Here is a 19,137-nt window from a genome sequence, read left to right as displayed (position 1 = left end):
GTGTCTGCATACGGCAGGCCACAGAATCGCACCCACCCACTTCGGAAATAGACCCCTTACCTCTGGCTGAGTCACTGTCATCCTCGGAGTTCAGGTTACAGAGAGGTCACTGTTTACACAAGTTTAAACTAGGAATGTAAAGGGTTAACTGGTTACCCAGTAAGCATCAGCCTCAGCACCAAAATCAGTACCTTTCAAAGGGCTTTTCTACACTATGTGGAAGATCGACACTGCCGCAGTCGATTTTCTGGGGTTCGAATTAGTCTAGTAAAGAGCCTCTCATTTGGACTGAGAGGGTGCTGCCGTCAGCGCCGATAGTCCTGTTCCTCACGAAAGCAGGAGAAAGAGCTCTTGTGCAAGAGAGCTTACACTTCATAGAAAAGAGCGTAGTCCTTGTGCAAGAAGCCCTCTCTTACCAAGCTTTACTGTAAATCCTCTTGCACAAGAGCTGGCGGGCAGTGTGGATGCTCTGTGGAAGAATGGCCATTTTTGTGCAAGAACCCACCAGTGTAGAAATAGCCCATAGACATACAGGCTGGCTGTGTCTAGACTGCATCCCTTTTCCGGAAAATAAAGCCTTTTCCGAAAGATCCCTTATTCCTTTTTTTAAGAGGAATTGCAATGTGTCTAATTTGCATCCTTTTACGGAAAAGGGCTGCAGTCTAGACACAGCCACTATGTCTACACCAGTGCGATCTTGCGCCAGAGCTATGCAAATGAGGCTAAGCGTGGAATATCGCCGAGCCTCATTTGCATATCTAATGAGCCGCCATTTTGCAGAAGAGGCTCTTGCGCAAGAAGGAGCTGTCTGCACTGCCCCTTCTTGCGCAAGAAAAACCCTCTTGCGCAATGCCGCTATGCTGATTATTTTTAGGAATACAGCGTATAACACAGTAGGCCAGACTACATGATCAGAATGCTCTGAAAACCTATGAAGATTGTTGAAAATAAATCATAGAGTACATTATTCACTAGTGTGACTTTACCTGGGTTACCAGAGCACCTAGGAGACCCAGGTGACTCCAGTATACCTGTGAGAGAAAAGAACCTAGCCTATAAAAGGTCCAGGCAATCACAATAACAAAGTGAACGCAAAGAGACTGAAAGAAAGAATATGATCAGATGCTACATGTGGGTATTGAGGGCTGTAGGAGAAACGATCTGGTGTCAGTATGTGCTGAGAATCAATACACAATGGTGTCATTCGAGTCTGCATTCTAATACATATGCAAACCAGGAAGGCTTTAGGTTACACAATTTTATCTTTGTCATTTCTCAGCTTCTGGGAACTCAAAGTTCCTTTTTTCATGTCCTCTTAGCACGGTTTCCTGGACAGAGTTTCCTGGGGTGTCCTTCTTTAAGAAAGAGGAAATTCTCCAGCATGGAATTTGGCTAGACCCTCTCCTGCCACTTCCCCTCCAAAGAGCTGCAAGTCCCCCTCACAGCTCACTGGGCACAGGTGCCGCAGAGGACCCTCCTGCAGAGCCCCCGGCTCAGCGCCCCTAATCCTAACCCCGTGTAAGTGCTTTGCTGTCTCAGGGTCTCGCCTGCAGGCTCACGGCAGCTTCCCACAGCTCCTGGCCTGCTCAGCCAGGGCACCAGGCACTTCGTGGCCGGGCAGGATCCACTCCTTGGCCTCACTCCTATCTCTCTAGTGCATGGGGAGGGACAGGAATCAAACCCGGCCCCCTCCCAAGGCCTGCGAGGGACTCTCCCTGCCCCCCCCATTCGGAGAGTCTTGTATCCCCTCCCCCTTAGCGGGGGGGTGTCTCACAACCCCTCTGCTATGTTAGGGGTTGTAGATACAGCTGGGGGGGTCTCGTATCCCCTCCCCCAGGCTGTGGGGGGGTCTCGTATCCCCTCCCCCAGGCTGTGGGGGGGTCTCGTATCCCCTTCCCCAGGCTGGGGGGGGGTCTCGTATCCCCTCCCCCAGGCTGTGGGGGGGGGTCTCGTATCCCCTCCCCCAGGCTGGGGGGGGTCTCGTATCCCCTCCCCCAGGCTGGGGGGGGTCTCGTACCCTCTCCCCCAGGCTGGGGGGGGGTCTCGTATCCTCTCCCCCAGGCTGGGGGGGGGTCTCGTATCCCCTCCCCCAGGCTGGGGGGGGGGGTCTCGTATCCTCTCCCCCAGGCTGGGGGGGGGTCTCGTATCCCCTCCCCCAGGCTGGGGGGGGGTCTCGTACCCTCTCCCCCATGGCGGAGGTTGCAAATCCCCCTCCCCCATGGCGGGGTCTCGTATCCCCTCCCCCATAGCTGGGGGGGGTCTCACACCGCCTCCCCCGCGCCGCGGGTGGGGGCCGGGCCGCCCCCTGCCAATCGCCATGTTTCCCGGCCGCCCCAGCCCGCCTTCCCCGGCGTGGGCCTGAGCTGGCCGGTGGCAGCCGCCCTGCGTGAGCGCCTGAGCCAGCCGGGCCGGGCCCGCACGTGGCTGGACGGAGCAGGCGCCCCTGGGCCGGGCCGCTCCCGCGGGCGTCTGGCTCCGGCTGCCGGCGGGTGAGTGAGCGCGGCCGGGCCGGGGGGGAGGCGCCCGGAGCCCCTCGGTCGGGGGGGCCATGGGGGCGGGCGAGGCTGGGGGCCTGGCGGGGGGCCCAGCGCCTGGGGCAATAAGGGGCGGGCGGTGCCTAAAGCCCCTAAGCCCCGCGGGAGGGGGGGCAGGGCTTGGGGCGGGCGGTGCCTAAAGCCCCTAAACCCCGCGGGAGGGCGGGGCGGGGGCGGGCGGTGCCTAAAGCCCCTAAGCCCCGGGGCCGGGGGGGTAGGGCTTGGGGCGGGCGGTGCCTAAAGCCCCTAAGCCCCGCGGGAGGGGGGGCAGGGCTTGGGGCGGGCGGTGCCTAAAGCCCCTAAGCCCCGGGGGCGGGGGGTAGGGCTTGGGGCGGGCGGTGCCTAAAGCCCCTAAGCCCCGGGGGCGGGGGGGGCGGGGGTTCCGCGCGTTGGGGCGATGCGGGAGGTGCCTGAAGCTCCTAAGCCCGGGGGGGTCTCAGGGTTGGGGGGGCAGGAGGTGCCTGAAGCCCCTAGGCTTGGGGTCCCGCAGCCGGGGGCGATGGGGGCAGAGGCCCCGGGGGATAAGGGGGGGCTGGGGGGGCGCGTGCGGGGCCCTTCCGGAGCGCGGCTACAAAAGCGGCGCAGGCCGCAAAGCCCCGGGCTCGATTTGGCGCCAGGCCGCCCTCGGCTGCGGGCGGGGGCGGGGCGGGGACCCCGGGCCTGGGCTGCCGCCGCCGCCTGGCGCTCCCCGCTTCTTCACCGCCCTGGTGGCCTGAGCTGGGAGAACGTCCCGCGTCCCCTTCCCCTGCTGGAGCCCGGCCCCGGCCTCCCACCCCCACCGCGCTGCTCTCCCAGAGCTGGAAGCAGACCCCAGCGGTCCCGAGTTCCCAATGCCTCCCTGCCCCAGTGAAAGGCCAGGCTTCACTCCCCGGCCCTGGCTGGAGCTGGGCGGTTCTGTCTTTCCAGTCCTTTGTCTTTACCACTAGGCCGCATTCCTCCCCCCACCGAAAAAGTTGGAAGGAACAAGTGACTGAAAATAAGCGGACATTGTTAAGCAGACCATTTCAGTGGGGTCATTTTACCCTCCCCGGCTGGCTTTGTAAAGTACCATCCCCTCTCGGTTCCCCTCCTGTTTGCGGAGTACATTGTTTATTCCTTCGCCAAGCCTTTCTGTAGCCCCCTAAGCATACACAGTGTTACGCAACCCAGAACAAAATGCACCATGTGCCCCAGAGCTCAGAGAGTCATGGGAGTGCCTGTGGGGAATAAACTCTGGATCTGCAGATTAAACTACTGATCTCTGCCATCCCCCCTGCCTTCCATGCACGCACACCCCCACGTGCTGCTCTTTTTACTCATGGAAGAGCTTTTACTAGTGATCCCCTTTGGTGGGTGTGTTTTGTAACCGTAACTTTCATCCCTTATGTTTAGGTTGGATTTTGCATGTTGCCCTGTTCTCCCTGCCAGAAGGCAGCTCGTAGGAGTGGGGTGATTTCTGTGCCAGACAGGAAGCAGCAGCTGGAGCAGCTCTTGAGCCAAGGTGACTTCCTTGAAAGGTCAGGTACAGAAATCTGAGAAAGGACCCAGTTTTTTGGGTGGGGAAGGTTTTATCCAGGAAGCAGCATGGGAGAGAAGCACCATCAAGTCATTCTGATGACTATACCCTGACCGCTGTTAGCATCTTGGTGCAAAAAGATTCATAACCCAAAGTGATCTGAGTTAATCTCATCCACAGGGCAACATCTGGATAGTCAAGTGTGGAGGAGGTCCACTGAACATAGAATTTGCATGCGCTTGATGGGAAGGGCAGCGCCAGTCAGTGCTGTGTAAAGGAAAGCTGCAGGGTAATATTAAAGAAACTCTAGTCACCCAGCTGAGGACAAAGAGGAGTGAGCTAGTGAGAGCTGAATCATTCTCTTCCCACAGAAAACCTCAGGGGAGGGGAAGTGTTCCTTGTTCGCAACACATTGTTCCCCCTGGGGGAAGGTTTTGCAGGCACATGGCTCTCCCAAGGCCACTGGGATCCTTCCATCAAGTTGAATGAAGCAGCAGTAACTCCTGTGGGGGCGTGTGGAAGTGCCACATTCGTGCTAAAGATAATGCTGTGTTGGAGCACTGGCTCAGTTCCCCTCCCATCCGCTGATCCACCCCTTCACCCCCAAACTGACAGAGTTCTAACCATGCTGCATGGAGGGACATCTGTGGGCTGTGTTCTGTCCCCCTCACTCTACAAGCTTTGGCAAGGGCACAGTGGAATTTCCTGTTGCAGTTTTTAAAGACTTTGCTTCCACTGAGTCAGAATTGCTTTACTGTAGTGCGAGTAGCTCAAGGCCAGATTCTGATCTGCTTTTCAGCCAGTTTAAATCTAGAGTATCTATCCTGTAATCAATATTGGCTAGAGATTTACAACAGCATAACAGACAGCAGAATCTCACCTATGCAATAGGAAGAGTTAATTATCTGGGCTGTCTCATGTATTTCTTTTCTCCTTCTGTCTCACTAGTTTTTTATTTGCAGGAGCTGCTGCTTATGTATTTTACTTAAAATAATTCAGTGCCATTTGGGAGCATAAATAATGTAGCACATTTGAAAGTGAAAGTGCCCAGGTGTGAAATTAATTTGAGCATGAATTTTTAAAACTGCGAAAGGCTGGCCAAAAATTGTGTATGTTCAGGGTTTTACAAAACCTAGTAATAATAGGAATTCTCTTCTATTCACATTCTTAGCACCCTCCCATCAGGGCTCAAGGAAATTGATCAGAGAACACAGATATTTGTTGGGATTTAAACATACTTTTTGCAATATTTTCCAAGGTAGATATCACAGCCTTGGGCCTAGCGCATGAGTACCAGAAAGTAAAACTTGCTATAACTGAAAATGAAAGCTGTAAAGTGCAAAACATAACAAACCCATCCTACAGATTGGACCTCCCTGGTCCGGCAACCTCAGGGCCTGACTGTTCCTGGATGAGGGATTTTTCTGGGCCAGGGGAGGTCATTTCAGGCCCCTTGCTGCCAGCCCTGATTAAGCAAACACTTGTATAGGAGCATAACACCTCTTTCAGGGACTGTGTATCTCCTTCCTGGTCAGCCACAGTGTACAAGGAAGTGTCATGCTGATACATAACTGCTGTATCTCTCTTGTTCCTGCTTTGTAGCTGAGTGCATTGGAAGAGAGACAATGGCCCAGGAAACGAATCAAACACAGGTGCCTATGCTGTGTACTACAGGCTGTGGATTCTACGGCAGCCCTCGGACCAATGGAATGTGTTCGGTTTGCTATAAAGAGTATCTACAAAGACAACAGAGCAGTGGCCGGATAAGCCCCCCAGGTAGAGGAAACATGCGTTGATTGGAAGTTTGGGTGTATTTTAAAAAGTCAGGACAGAACAGATAAAATATAGTCGATGCCCCTCAGCCAACCTGCAGCCACCAAGAAAGCTGAGGTTTCTGCCTCAGCATATGAAGCTAGGTCTTGAAGCTAGGGTCCCACAGTTACCCAGAGACATCGGGCCAGATTCATCTCTTAATCAAACCCATTAAGGTCATTGCAGCACCAGGAACGAACTGGCTCCTTGGGTGTGTCTAGGGTTGGCAGCTTCCCCAAACGGACAGACCAAGTAATGGTGTTCTGTCAGGAAAATTAGCAACCCTCCATTTGTCTAGCGTTCTCATCTCAGTAGTGCTGACCATGAAACTAAGGAGCTGATCCTTGCTCCTAAACACAGGTCCCTGAAAAGAGAGGCAGGTGTGAAGACAAACTCTGCTTTTCCCATTGTTAGCAGGATTTCTTCCGACTGTGGGTCTGTGCAGGCCCTGGGTGCACAGGAACTTACGTAGCAAAGTGAGCGATGCCTGATATATCCCTTGCATAATTGTTATCCCTAGCATAGCAGTGCTGTGCTTGACACTAAGGAGGACGTTATCCCATTAGGAGAATTAGAGAATTAACTGAAGAGTTTGGTATAGATCCTTAGCTGGTATAAATCAGGATATTTCTGTTGCCGCCAGTGGGATGACACTGTTTTACAACAGCCAAGGATTCGATCGTTTAGCTTTAAGCCAAGAGTGGGGAAACATAAGGCCCAGGGGCCAAATTTGACCCCTGCTTCCTGGATCTGGCCTCTGAGACTGGGGGCTCCCACCTCATCATTGGGGAGCCCACACTGATGTTCTAGCCCCACAGCTCCCATGGGACTGGAGCATCAGTGCCAGTTTCCCGCTGCAGGGGAGGAGGCCCGAGCCTAGCAGGCTGGAGTCAGGTAAGCCAGAGCCTGATCCAGCCCATGAGCTCTGCCTGGCCCAGGGGTGGAGGCTTGGGAGGGCTCCAAAATCTACTAACCCAGGCCCTCCTGGGCTTTGGTGTGTGAGGGAAATGTCTTCCTGCTTCTCAGTCCCTTCTCACTTTTGTATGGCCCCCGACTGATTTTTCTGTGGGTCAGTGGCCCCTGGCCCAAAAAGGTTCCCCACCCCTGCTTTAAGCAGTAGAAATATAACATCGGGGTTCACAGTAAGGTAAGCGCCTGTGGCGTCCCTTTAAGGGCCCTTTCTAAGGCCATGGCTGGACTGAGGCTGGTTTCTCAGTACCCAGGAACTGAGTGGGGGATTGTCAGAGAACTGCTGCTGTGTCCGGTGTTATGGAAGCCTGATCTTGTGGGGGGCTGAGCAGCCTTCTGTTAAAGCCAGTGGGAGTTGAGCTTGCTGAGCCTTTGGGGGTAGTTTCTTATCTTCGGTCAAAGGCTGAGGAGCAGCCGAATCCACTGTTGTTGATCCCTTTGGCTCCCATGGCAACACCTGCGTGGGGTAGCAAGGAGGGTTTTGTGAGTCTGGCTGTGAAGGACCCCAAGTGAATCAGGAATTCGTTCCCGAGCCTGGCCTGCTGTCCCGTGGCTATTGACTAACGCCTGGGGAGCTTGCTGATATGTCTGAGAGTTCACTGAGAATTGGGTTTTTTTTTGTCTTAGCAGCAAATTGTCCCAGCAGCAGCCCTGTGGCTTCTGACTCTATCCCAGGGCAAGGCCCAGAGGGAGACCCCACGCCTGAAGATGTGAAAGCCAGGTACGGGCAAGAAACTCCGCGCATATCTCCAAGCGATAGCTGTGGGACCCGGAGAGAGGCTTTTATTCCCTGCTGTGCAGCTGATTAGCTTTTGTAAAGCAGTCTGGGTCTGAAGGGGGCGCTGACTCAGTGTTCACTGCCCAGGCACCAGGGCCAGCCCCCCAAGCTCCTAATGCCCATAGGTGACTGGCTGATCTATGGGGTTAGGTCGTAGGTGGCATGCACCTGTGCTTGTCATTCCACCTCCATGTCCTCCTTGCTACTGCTTGGAGTTTCACTGAGGTTAGCCCCGTCTGATCCCTTTCCTTCCCATCTGCTTCATTTCAGAGGAGCAGCCTCTCTGTACAAGCAAGCCACAGGGCCTGACTTTCTTAGGCTCGTGTAAAGAGCAATAGAGGAACACAACACTTGGGGAAGTCAACAATAGACATCCCTATGCATAGTTAACATACTGTATAGTATGTGGATACGAGGGTGATGGGTGGTCTAGGAACCCCCTCCCCCCCCCCCGAGGGCTGGATTGAGTGACAGGAGAATCAGGCCTATCAGGGAAGAGGAAAAAATCCAGGGTTTAGATTCTTTGGGGGAGAAAAAGAAGTGGGTTTCTGACCTAGAACACTAAGTTGTAAATAGAAATACCATTGCAGCTTTCTGCACACCCAGGTCTGCTGGTGCACACTGGCCATGATCCCAAACACCCTCTGTATTCACATCCCATCGGTCTGTCCCAGATACACCATACCTTACACCCATGGGAGGTCATCCAGTTATCTGGTTATCAGCGCCCCTACAACTCTCACTGTGCTCTGCCACTGCCGGACCTGTAGCTATTCCAGTCCTGGACCGCTCATGTCCGTGGCTTTGGGATGTAGGGGGAAGCTGAGCTCATAACCCATGCGTTTCCCTTGTCTCCTCCGAGACACTGGAACCCACGTCTCCAGAGAAGGAAAGCCCTACCATGCCGCTGTGTTCTCGGGGACGGTAATGAGGTTAATTTTAGGGGCTGAAGATGCCTCCTGCCTAACTGCTCATGAGAGGGAAATATTTCTGTTTGCTCTGTGGTTTTGGTTGTGGTGAATGCTCCCAGCTCTCAGAGTCCTGTGACCCATCAGATGACGGCCATGAGCATATCCAGAGAGGAGACCAGCAGCGAGACGGTCGGACACATCAACACAGAAGAAACTTCACCGGTGTCTTCCTCATCAGGTAGGCAGCTGCTTAAGACTTGGCATGACTATAAAGGAGACCAGTGTAACTATTCCGTTTTAAGCAGCAAATAGAGTGCCAGCCAGGAGCACAGGGGAGAGTCGTACATTTACAATCTATAGCTGCGATCTAGGGAAAAGGGTCAAAAAAGCTGTTTCCTCATTGCCTGGGGACGGAGCCTAATAGATCACTCTGTAGGCTGAGAACTGACTAGTCACTGACCTTCAGATATCTGTCGGCCAGTTAATCCTCCGTGATTCCTGTCTTTTTAAATGTCAGGAGGCCTGGAAGCAGCTGACTGCCTGACTCTTTGCTGTAGTTCCGGGCCATCTCTCTTGAGGGATGAGTGGCAGTCAATCCAGTGAAGGTTAATAGCAGAGGACTCTACTCTGCACTGATTAGGCCTCAACTGGAGTATTGTGTCCAGTTCTGGACACCATGTTTCAAGGAAGATGTGGGGAAATTGGAGAAGGTCCAGAGAAGAGCAACAAAAATGATTAAAGGTCTAGAAAACATGAGCTATGAGAGACGACTGGAAGAATTGGGATTGTTCAGTTTAGGAAAGAGAAGACTGAGGGGACATGATAACGGTTTTCAAGTATCTAAAAGGAGGAGGGAGAAAAACTTAAACTGCAGCAAGGGAGGTTTAGGTTGGACATTAAGAAAAACTTCCTACCTGTCAGGGTGGCTAAACACTGGAATAAATTGCCATGGGGGTGTTATGGAATCTCCATCTCTGGAGATATTGAAGAGCAGGTTGGACAGACACCTGTCAGGGATGATCTAGACGGTGTGTGGTCCTGCCATGAGGGCAGGGGACTGGCCATGATGACCTCTCGAGGTCCCTTCCAGTTCTAGTGTTCTAGGAAAATGGCTGTGTTAGTACTCACCTGCCTTGCAGAGATGTTTGTAAAGTGGGGGAGTGCGAGAGCGAGTACTAGGCAGGGAGCAGCCTCTGGTTGATCAGTTACCGTTGGTTTGGGACCACACCTGACCTACACGTGGCCATGGGATACCCTCCTACAGTCTTGATCCACAGGGAGTTAACCCACATCTCCCATTTGTTCCTTTACAAACAGCGTTGGTGGCCTTTAAACTGGATCCTGCTGCCGTATTTAACCATTGGCCCGCGTAGAGTGGCAAGCACGGGGCAAGAACTTGGAAAGGGTGGGTTAAGGTGGAGCGAGGGCGCGGCTGGGTCTGGTGAGGAGTCCAAAGACAGCGACAGCCTAGTCCGGGGGAAAGGACACTGGACAGGGATTTGCGAAACCCGTTTTCTCTTCAGGCCACTGACTTGCTGTATCAGCAGCAGCGAGTCCCAGCTGAAGGTAGGTCTGCGCTGCAGTGGGGGTGATTTGCCGCTCACATCAACGTACCTGCACTCTCTGTGTTCTGGCTAAAAATAGCCCTGAGGTTGTGACTGCATGGCCTGCACAAGACTTCCTTGCTCTCCGGGGCATGTACATGCTTGTGCTGCCTGCTCAGGCGTTCCCGCCTCATGGCTGTTTTCAGCGAGCTAACAAGGTTAAAGCCAGTGTGAGCACGCCCGCACCAGCCGCGGCTCGCGGCTCACGTCCACGCCAGCCGCGGCTCGCGGCCCACGCCGACAGCTATGGTATAGATATTGTCTGTGTCTTCAAGGGCTCACCTTTCTAAGGTGTTCAGGCACTTGAAGAAGTAGACGGGCATGGTGCCTCAGCTAGGTAGGTGCCGAACTCCAACAAGGCACCTAAATATCTTAGAAACGTGGCCCTTTGAGCTTCAGGGTTCCCATGGGTAGAACTGGGCTAGTGCTGCTTACTTACCTGTGTAAAGTATTGGAGCCCTACAGATGAGACATGCTGTGTACATGTGAACAGCTAAGCTTAGCTAAGGCCCTGGACTGGGATGCCGGAGAAGTGGAGCTCAGACAAGTCATGTGATCTCTCTATACCCCATCTGTAAAATGGAGATAATTTCTTGTCCTTCTCTGTTGTCTAGGTGGTAAGCTCTTTGGGGGAGGTGTTCTCTCGCCGTGCTTATGTACGGCTCCTAGTACAGTGGGGTCCCCATCACCTTTAGGGCTCTAAGCGCTAATGGAACAAAATCAATACCTAGAGATGTTTCCAGGTGTGAAAGGGAGGTAAAGGAATTCTCCCCTCCTCTCTTTGTTGCAGGGACCCTCCTTGAAATATCCCAGAACTCCTCAGAGGGGGAGAAGGCTGAAGAAAAACCCAAACAGAAGAAGAATCGCTGTTTCACGTGCCGGAAGAAGATCGGGCTAACTGGTAAGATCTATGCAATGGGGCACGCGGCCTGTGGCCAAGAACGGCACCTGCCTGCTTCTGGGAAAGCAGATTTCTGAATCCAGGAGGTGGTATCTGTTTTCAGATATTGTTGTCTGGTTTCATAAGCCTGCAGTCACACCCCCTTGTTCTGTTGTCCTCTCTGAGCTGACAAGACAAAGCAGGAGGTCAGTGTTTGGGGGTGGAATGTCCCAGGGGTGCGCAGGTATCATGAGAAATGCAGTGGGGGCGATGCTGTCCTTCGAACCATGCTGAACGCTCAGCCCTCGCTTTCCCGAGCCGTGGCAGCATGCAAGTGGTCTCGTTCTTGTCCGTTTTCTTGTGGCTCAGTTCTAGCAAACTGAGCAGCGCCTTTCAGTTTCTCTCGGCCACTGCTCGGCAAAGCTTCTTGCCAAAGCAAAGGTGACGGAGGTGGCTTTTGCAGAGTGAGGGAGGCAGCTGGTGATTGTGGGCACCTTGGTATCCAATGAGACATTTTGAAAGGGTCTCATACCCTCCCTCCGAAAATCAAGCCCTTTTATGATACCTCAAGGGAGGCCCCCAGAAACGAAGGTATCCACAATCTCTAGTCACTTCTGAAAATCTTGGTCTGTTTCTTCAGTGATGCTTGCCAACGAAATAGGCAAGTATGCAGGTGCATTTAAGCCCTTTCTACTAGGGAAGTGAATGGTTAACTGGTAAGCATAACCCTTACCGGGGCTGATGCTTGCCAGTTATGGGTAACCAGCAGGGGCTGCAGCAGGCAGGGGGCTGCTCTGGTCTAGCCCGATGTGCGGTATGCAGGGGCATTCCTACCTGGCTGGAACTGCTCCCATCTGTGGTGGGCCTGGCCCGGTGCACTGCAGGCACAGGCAAGCTAGTCTGGCCGGAGCAGCTCCACCCAACGAGGTTTAAGCGATTAACTGCTTTGTACTTCCTAACAATTGTCTGCCTAATGCGGAGAGGCCACCGAGGACGTGTGGGCCTTTTGCAGCTTGTGGATGTGGCTAAGGAGAGACCAGGCCCAGGCACAAGCTGAGCTGGGTAGAGGGAAGCCTGGGTAACATGCGACTGACTCTGCACATTTATTTAGCCATAGGGATGTTGGGAATTCATTCCCGGGAGCCCAGGTCTGGGGAGTGGTGAGGGCAAAGCATGTGAACTGCCTTCCAGACTGAGCTTGTGAGGTTGATGGAGGGTGCTGCGACATGGCTCGCCGGGATCGGCGACTGCTAACGGCAGATCGCTCCTGTGGCCCCTCATGGGACGCTCGGCAGGGGGGCTCTGAGTTACTCCAGAGGATCCTTGCTCGGGTGTCTGGCTGCTGGGTCTTGCCCCCATGCTCGGGTCTGACCATGGCCATAGTTGGGGTCTGGAAGGAATTTTCTCCCAGGTTAGTGTGGCAGAGACCCTTGCTGGGAGGGGGGGGCAGGGAAGGGGGCGTGGTTCATCGCCTTCTGCTGCCTGGGACACAGGTCACTTGGAGGTTTAATCAGTGGATTCTCTGTAACGTGAAGTCTCTGCATCACGAGTCGAGGACGTCGGTGACTCAGGCAGAGGTCAGGGCGTGGTTACAGGAGCGGGTGGGTCGGGTTCTGCAGCCTGCGACGTGCGGCTCCGACTAGTGGTTCCCAGACTTTTTGGCATCATGCCCCCTTTTTTATTCCCCCCCCCCCCCAAAAAAAATAGCAGCAAAACTTAGATGGGGGATGGAGATCATGGTGCTTCTGGCCATAAAGTCCTAAGTCTGTGAGGTCCAGAGGGGCCGGGCAAGGGAGGGCTTGGCCGATCGGGGCCGGTTCTTCATTCTCCAGGACTGTCCGCCTGGCACCATTCCCTAGCGCTCTGTCCACGTAAATCAGGGGTGGGGACCCTACACTCGTGGGCAGGATCAGGGCGAGCTGCAGGCGGGCGGAAGCAGCTCTGCACACGGGGAAGCTCTGTCCCTGCACTCGCAGGAATCGGGGCCAGTGGGAATGGCAGGGGGGGGCCTGTGAGCACAGGGTGGTGCAGAGCCACCTGTGCCTCCCAGGAGCTGCCAGCCCCCTCCCCCTCAGCCCGCCCACACATCTCCAGCCTGCTCCCCGGCAGCCCCCTCTCACACACTCAGCCCTTAATTTTGTCCCCCTCAGAGCCTAGGGGCACCCCCACAAAATCAACTAGCCCCAACCCCCCAGAAGAGTTAATCTGGCCCTGGGGATAATCCCTGAGCACCCCCCCACCCCCCCCCACCCCGCCAGCGGAGGGCGACCAAAATAAGGGGGAGGAGAGGCTGAGGGATCTGGGTTTGTTTAGTCTGCAGAAGAGAAGAGGGAGGGGGGATTTGAGAGCAGCCTGCAGCTACCTGAGGGGGGTTCCCAAGAGGCTGGCGAGAGGCTGGTCTCAGTGGTGGCAGAACGAGGAGCAATGGGCTCCAGTTGCAGTGGGGGAGGTCTAGGCTGGATATTAGAAAACTCTTTCCCTGGGAGGGGGGAGGCGCTGGGCGGGGGTCCCTAGGGAGGGGGTGGAATCGCTGTAAGTCGCTGACAAAGCCCTGGCCGGGATGAGGGAGTTGGCGTTGGTGCTGTTTCTGGGAGGGGGCTGGACCCGATGACTCCTGCGGTCTGTTCCACCCCTAGGAATCTATGGTTCCCTAACTGATTTCTCTGTGGGTCACTGGCCCCGACCCCCAAAAAGTTCCCCTCCCTGACTTAAGTACTGAGCCATTCCGTGGGCAGAGGGAGCTTGGCTTGCCACCTTCAGCCATGGTGTAGTCGGGCTTTTGTTGCAGACTCGGGTCCCATCTACCAGCAGCTCCCAAAATACACCACAGACTTCTCTGGGTTTCTACAGGGCCTAGCTCAGTCGGGCTCCCTTTCTTGGTTGGCCCGTAGCCACTCCCATAAAACCCCCCTTACCAGCATAGCAAGGGCTGACGCTCTAGGCTGGGGTTTTAAATCACTGGGTGTTGGCCTAGCTTTGTTGAAGTCACTGATCAAATCCCCACTGTGAGTAACAGGAGCAAAGTTGGGCCAGGACCGAACATCTTAAATCCCACGCCCAGCCCTTGCCTCCCTCTGAAAATTAATTGGCCTTTGTTTACCTCAACGAAAGCGAGATTGGGCCCTTCGTTAGGAGCCTGTGGCGCGTGATGGGGGAAAAGTAACAGGGTTGTTCCAGGTAAGCAGCATTAATATCAGGTCCTGTAAGATGATAGAGGCAAGACAGCTCACTAAGCAATTAACTTGGCTGCGTTTCCTCAACCGAAACATTATTCCCTTCAGCTTGCTCCACCATTTAATCTTCCCTGGAAAAAGTTAACCCCAGAGCTGCGGAGGTCACGCTGCTTGAGCAAAGCTCTGTCCTCTTTAACCTAGTTAGAGATTGTGGTTAGCAACATGAAATTTACCCACAAGCCTTGGCCAGCACAAAGGCCCTGTGCAGGAGAGAAGCCCAAGGAGTTTGTGCAGAGCCTGGCACAGCGAAGCCCTGGTCTGGATTTCAGCCTTCGGGTGCTGTCGCATGCCTGTTTGTTTGCAGCACGTCCATTTCCGGGGACACAGGGGAGAGAAAAACATACCACTGGTGCCGCCTCTCCAGAGCTGTAGGCAGCAAGAGGCCTTCCTGGAAGGGAAGCTGCTTTCTTACCCGGTGTGTTAGCAAAGGGAACTCTGGGTGTTCTCAGGCAGGGGGAATACATTGCACCCGTGTCTTGGAAATTGTCCCCTAGCACGTCCCTTCCCAAAAGGGTTACAGGAGGCAGCCTTGGCCAGTGGTGAGAGTGCTGAACTGGAGTGAGGAGACCGGGGAGTTCCCTGCTCTGGGCATGGATTCCCCAATCTAGGACAGTGGGAGAACACCTCTGAAAAGTGTTGTCTGAGAGCCAGGCTAGATGATGAAAAGACGGACTTCCGAGGCTGAGACGTGTGGTCCGTGGGCCCCATCCAGAGGCTCGAGAGCTACTAGCCATAAAACCTGGAAAGTGTTCAGGGGACCCAGCGATCAGATTTGGAGGCGTTTGTAGCTAGCTCAGTTCTGTGGCTCAAGTGAACCTAAAATGTCCAAGTAGCATCCAGTTGTGCTAGCGAGTATCTCATAGAATCACAGAGCTGGAAGAGACCTCAGGAGGTCATCAGGTCCAGCCCCCGCCCAAGGCAGGACCAATCCCGACTATCTAGTGAGATCCATTAAAGTACAACCCAGCCTCCGCTCTCTGAGCTCCAGCGAGCTGCTGTCCAAACAGGCTCCTTCCCCAGAGAGAATCCCTCTGTTATCTTGTGATTCAGACCCTGCCAATGCGGCTGCTGCCGCCGGCGTGTGGCTGAATGGGTCGCACTGGACTCGAACATGGCGCACTGTGTTTGAGCTGCAGGAAACCCCAGCTGACTCTCCCGCCACAGAAATTTGAGACCAGGAAGCCTAATCTCATGCCGCGATCTCCAACCTTGGCTTCTGATTGGTTCGCTAGCCTGCCTCATCTCTAGTGAGTGGGGGAAGGCATGGGCAGCAGCCCTGTGAAAAAACGTCTCCCACCGTTTGGGACAGGTGGTCCCGTCCCAGGAAATCAGCTGCTGATGGCTGGGTTGCTGAGCCACGGAGCCTCCTCGGAGCTGCCCCGGATCAGCCAGGGGTTCGCTTTGAGTGGCCCTTTCTCAGTCCACTGAAGCTCGCAGGCAGATAGGCGCCTGGTCTGACCTTCCTTAGGGCGTGCTGGGAGCCCCCCCCGCGCCCAGTGAGTGTCACCTCCTCGTGATTAATGCTCTCTCTGGAATTCTCCCCTCCAGGCTTCGACTGCCGCTGCGGGAACCTGTTCTGTGGCATCCACCGGTACTCCGACGTGCACGGCTGCCCCTATGATTACAAGGCGGAGGCGGCCGAGAAGATCCGCAAGGAGAACCCCATCATCGTGGCAGAGAAGATCCAGAAGTTGTGAAGGAAGCTGAGCACTTGAGCCGTGCGACTCGGCACTCCCCCTCCCCACCCTTCTTCCCAAGGTGTCTGGGATCCAGCCAGGACGGGAGGAGACTCAGCCGCCCAGCGGCTCCTTCCCCTCCTCACTTCCCCTCCTCTAAGCATCGCCCGGCTGACCTGGGTTGGGGATCCGCCCCCTGCCCCCGATGTTCCGAACTTTGGACTTGTCTTCCAGTGGAGCTGCCTGTTCCTCTAGCAGCCCCCGGCTTGGCAAACTCCCGGCAGTCTGCTGCGAGCATCCGTGAGTCACTGCAGCGCCCCGGTCTCTCCGCCCACTCACAGGTGGCGCAAGGAGTCTCGGCCGCCAGCTCCTCTCCCTCGAGGCAGAGTGTCTCACACCCAGAAAAAGGATTCTGCATTTTCAGCCCTGAATTTTCTCCCCTGCCTCGTAAGAAGCTGGTGGGGTTGGGAGGGGCTTGTTAAGCAGCGGCTGATGGTCCAGCTGAGTTGGCTCACGGCTCGCAGACACTGCAGCAAAGCGAGTTCCATCCACGAGCGAGGACCGTTAAGGAAAGACATGTAAATTCCTCTTGCCTTTCCCTAGGCTGTGTCGGATGGCTGGCTGCCCTGGCCTTGTGTTCCAGGCTGGTTGTGGGCGGCTTCCCGAGCCCCACCAGAGCCCACACGCCGGTAACCCCTCCACCCTTCCCACTCTTTACCTTCTGCCTTATCGTATGATTCTCTCTTATCAGGGTTGTGCACAAAGCCGGACCAGCAACCCCCCCCCCCTTTGCTGCACGCATGCAAATCTCAGAGATCTCTCTCCCCCCTCCCGGCCTCGCTGATATTCAGTGAGACTCTCTCGAGTGGGTGGGTCTGGTGGGAAATCACACCGAGCTGCTGACCTCTCCCAGCCCCCTACTTGTCCCCAGGGGGTAGCCGGAGTAGTGGAGTCTCAGCTGTTGTAAATCAGCTGAATATGCCTGCTAAGGCACTTGCGCTGTTCTGTCCCATACAAGTGTCCCCTCCTCCCAAGCTGTTCCCAGATGTGCATCCAATGGGGCTGATTATGGGCACCTTTGGGTGCCAGATTGAGGTGCTGGTCCTGGCATCACGGAGGGAAACTCCCAGCATCAGGGCTCTTGACGGGATGTGAAAAGAGGGTTTGGGTTTGGGATGGGGGTGCGGGGTGAAATCCTCTCCTGTGCAGAGAGCCAGCCCCACACCTGTGCGCCACTGGAATTCGCTATCATTCTTGTGCTGAGTGGGGCTTGGCCTGTGGGCCCTGGGCCGGCTCTCCGCAGCGGTGGGAATTTCACCCAGGACACGCTGTAGCTATTGCTGCAGGAATCTGCCTTGTGGGAGCTTTCGGAGGGGAGTGTTGGGGGTGGCTCCTTCTGGTCTGTTCTCCACAAGGCCCAACAAACAGAACCAGCCGTGAGTTCTAGGAGCCGCAAACGTGACACGAGCCCCTGGAGCACAAGGCAGCTGAGATGCCTCTGCCCCGCTTCGAAACTCTCCCATGTGATCAACTTGTTTCCTTCAGCATGGACTTTCCAGGAACGGTGCGGAGAGCAGTTCAGGTCCCTGGGCCAGGCTCAGCGGCTGTACAGTGACAGTGAAATGTGCGAGGCCGTGGCCCGTTCACACCAGCTGCGAAGAAAGATTTTTAATTTTTCTACCTGGAGCCAGCCAGCTCGGTCGCTCTCTTCGTGGCCTCGCAGCGTCCCCTACCGAAGGTACCAAGGGGAAATTATTCAAGGGCTACATTCTGGGCTCACTAACCCTGGTGTAAATCCAGCGTAACAGCGGAGCTAGAGCCTGATTCACTAGTGCCTCTCGCCAGGCTCATGCTGGTGAAACTCCAGTGATCTGCCTGGCGCTCCCGCCTGAAACAAGCAACGTGTTGATGAATCTGAGCCTTGTGTGCAAATCCAGAGCAGCTCCACTGACCAGTGCAGGCCTGCTGGGCTAGCGCCGCTGGTGGGAACTGACCAGCTTACACCAGCTAAGGATTTGGCCAGGAGCCCAAATCCCTGGGCATGCTCCTGATTTCATAGCAAATTCCATCGCAAATGCTCGTTTGGGTTCCGGCAGCATTCAGGGTCTGACTCATGCTGTAAACCAGAGCAGCTGTGTGGTCCATGCAGCCCCACCCCGGAAAGCTGGAATATCTCCGCTGGTGTCGTTCTGTGACACACGGGTGCTCCTGAGACCAGCATCTGGTGTCCCACAGCCTGGGGCCAGAGAACCGGTGTTGGCGGTTGGCTTCCTTCTGCACCACTCTTAGCCCAAGCGAGCTCTTCTGGTTGTGTGTGTAATGCAAGCCACGAGGGGGGGGCACCCGCGCTTTCTTCGAGCTCCCCCCCATCAGATACTTGCTGGCACCCGTCTTGCCTTGAGCCTACCAGCAAACCCGCTTTCTTTGCAGAGACGTTTTGATGGACAAAAAGGGCCTGCTGCCCCACGGCTGGCTTGGGCCCCTAACCTGGCCCCTTCCAGCGTGGCTCTGGAGGCCCGGAACCGTTCTCCGATCAGAGACGCTCAGTAACATTCGCGTTAAGTCGGGGAATTCTTTCCGGGGGGGAGGGGGGAGTTGGTTGTGGGTGGAAGCCCAAGCGGAGATGATCCAGCTCTGTTTCTCCACCACGCCCTCTCTTCCTAGAAAGTATGAGAGCAGATATGTAAATACTAATATATTCTAGTTTGCTTGGATGGTTTCAGTTGCTTTGTGTTATGCTGCCCCAGAGCTCTCAGGGCATTCGTGTAGCTCTGGCCGCCTGCGGTGGCTCAGCTGCTTTGCTGGCGCACAGCTGACAACCCCAGGAATAGCTCTGTGGTAAAGGGCTTCCTTCCCCCCTTCGAGAGCCGCTGCATGGCTGGCTCATCACAGCAGCGGGGGACAGCGCTCTGAGCTCTGCCGATGGCCGCGCTGCGGAGGGGGCCGCTTTCCCCACACGCATTGCCCCTGGTTCTTATCAGTCGGGAATTGCGTGTGGATTTCTACCCCTTCCCCTGGCAGCACCTGGCACTGGCGGCAGTCGGAGGCCTGGACACTGGGCTCCATGGCCAATTGGTCTGACCCGTGTGGCCGTTCTGTGTTTTACACCCCCACGTTGCACTGGTGTGAATGGTGGAGGAAGGGGCCGGCAGCTCGGACTCAGGCCCTGGCGTGTTCCTGTTTTATCTGTCTCAGACGATCTCGGGCTCGCCACAGGCAGTGGCGGGTTGGCCACGATAAAGCAG

The 19,137-nt window shown here is 55.4% G+C and overlaps 1 protein-coding gene across 6 annotated transcripts; it reads left to right on the top strand.

Annotated features, from left to right (window-relative positions):
• The first annotated feature begins 2,322 nt into the window (after positions 1–2,322).
• LOC102458385 (AN1-type zinc finger protein 5-like) lies at positions 2,323–18,606 on the top strand. 6 transcript variants are annotated; one of them, XM_075903229.2, is made up of 7 exons: positions 2,323–2,489; positions 3,906–4,035; positions 5,632–5,805; positions 7,438–7,531; positions 8,619–8,737; positions 10,894–11,004; positions 15,765–18,606. In XM_075903229.2, exons 2-7 carry the CDS (start codon positions 3,918–3,920, stop codon positions 15,911–15,913), a joined length of 765 nt encoding a protein of 254 aa, XP_075759344.1. In that variant the 5' UTR covers positions 2,323–2,489; positions 3,906–3,917; the 3' UTR covers positions 15,914–18,606. The 6 variants fall into 6 exon arrangements, with proteins under 6 accessions (XP_075759344.1, XP_075759345.1, XP_075759346.1 ...); XM_075903230.2 differs by having other exon boundaries at positions 2,324–2,489; positions 7,441–7,531; XM_075903231.2 differs by having other exon boundaries at positions 2,325–2,489; positions 3,906–4,014.
• Positions 18,607–19,137: the final 531 nt, after the last annotated feature.

Source organism: Pelodiscus sinensis, chromosome 32 (genome assembly GCF_052426305.1).
Source record: "Pelodiscus sinensis isolate ZL-2025 chromosome 32, ASM5242630v1, whole genome shotgun sequence".
Classification (NCBI taxonomy): domain Eukaryota; kingdom Metazoa; phylum Chordata; order Testudines; family Trionychidae; genus Pelodiscus; species Pelodiscus sinensis.
Note: the sequence above shows the minus strand (reverse complement) of the source record. Positions and strands in the feature narration are given on the sequence as shown.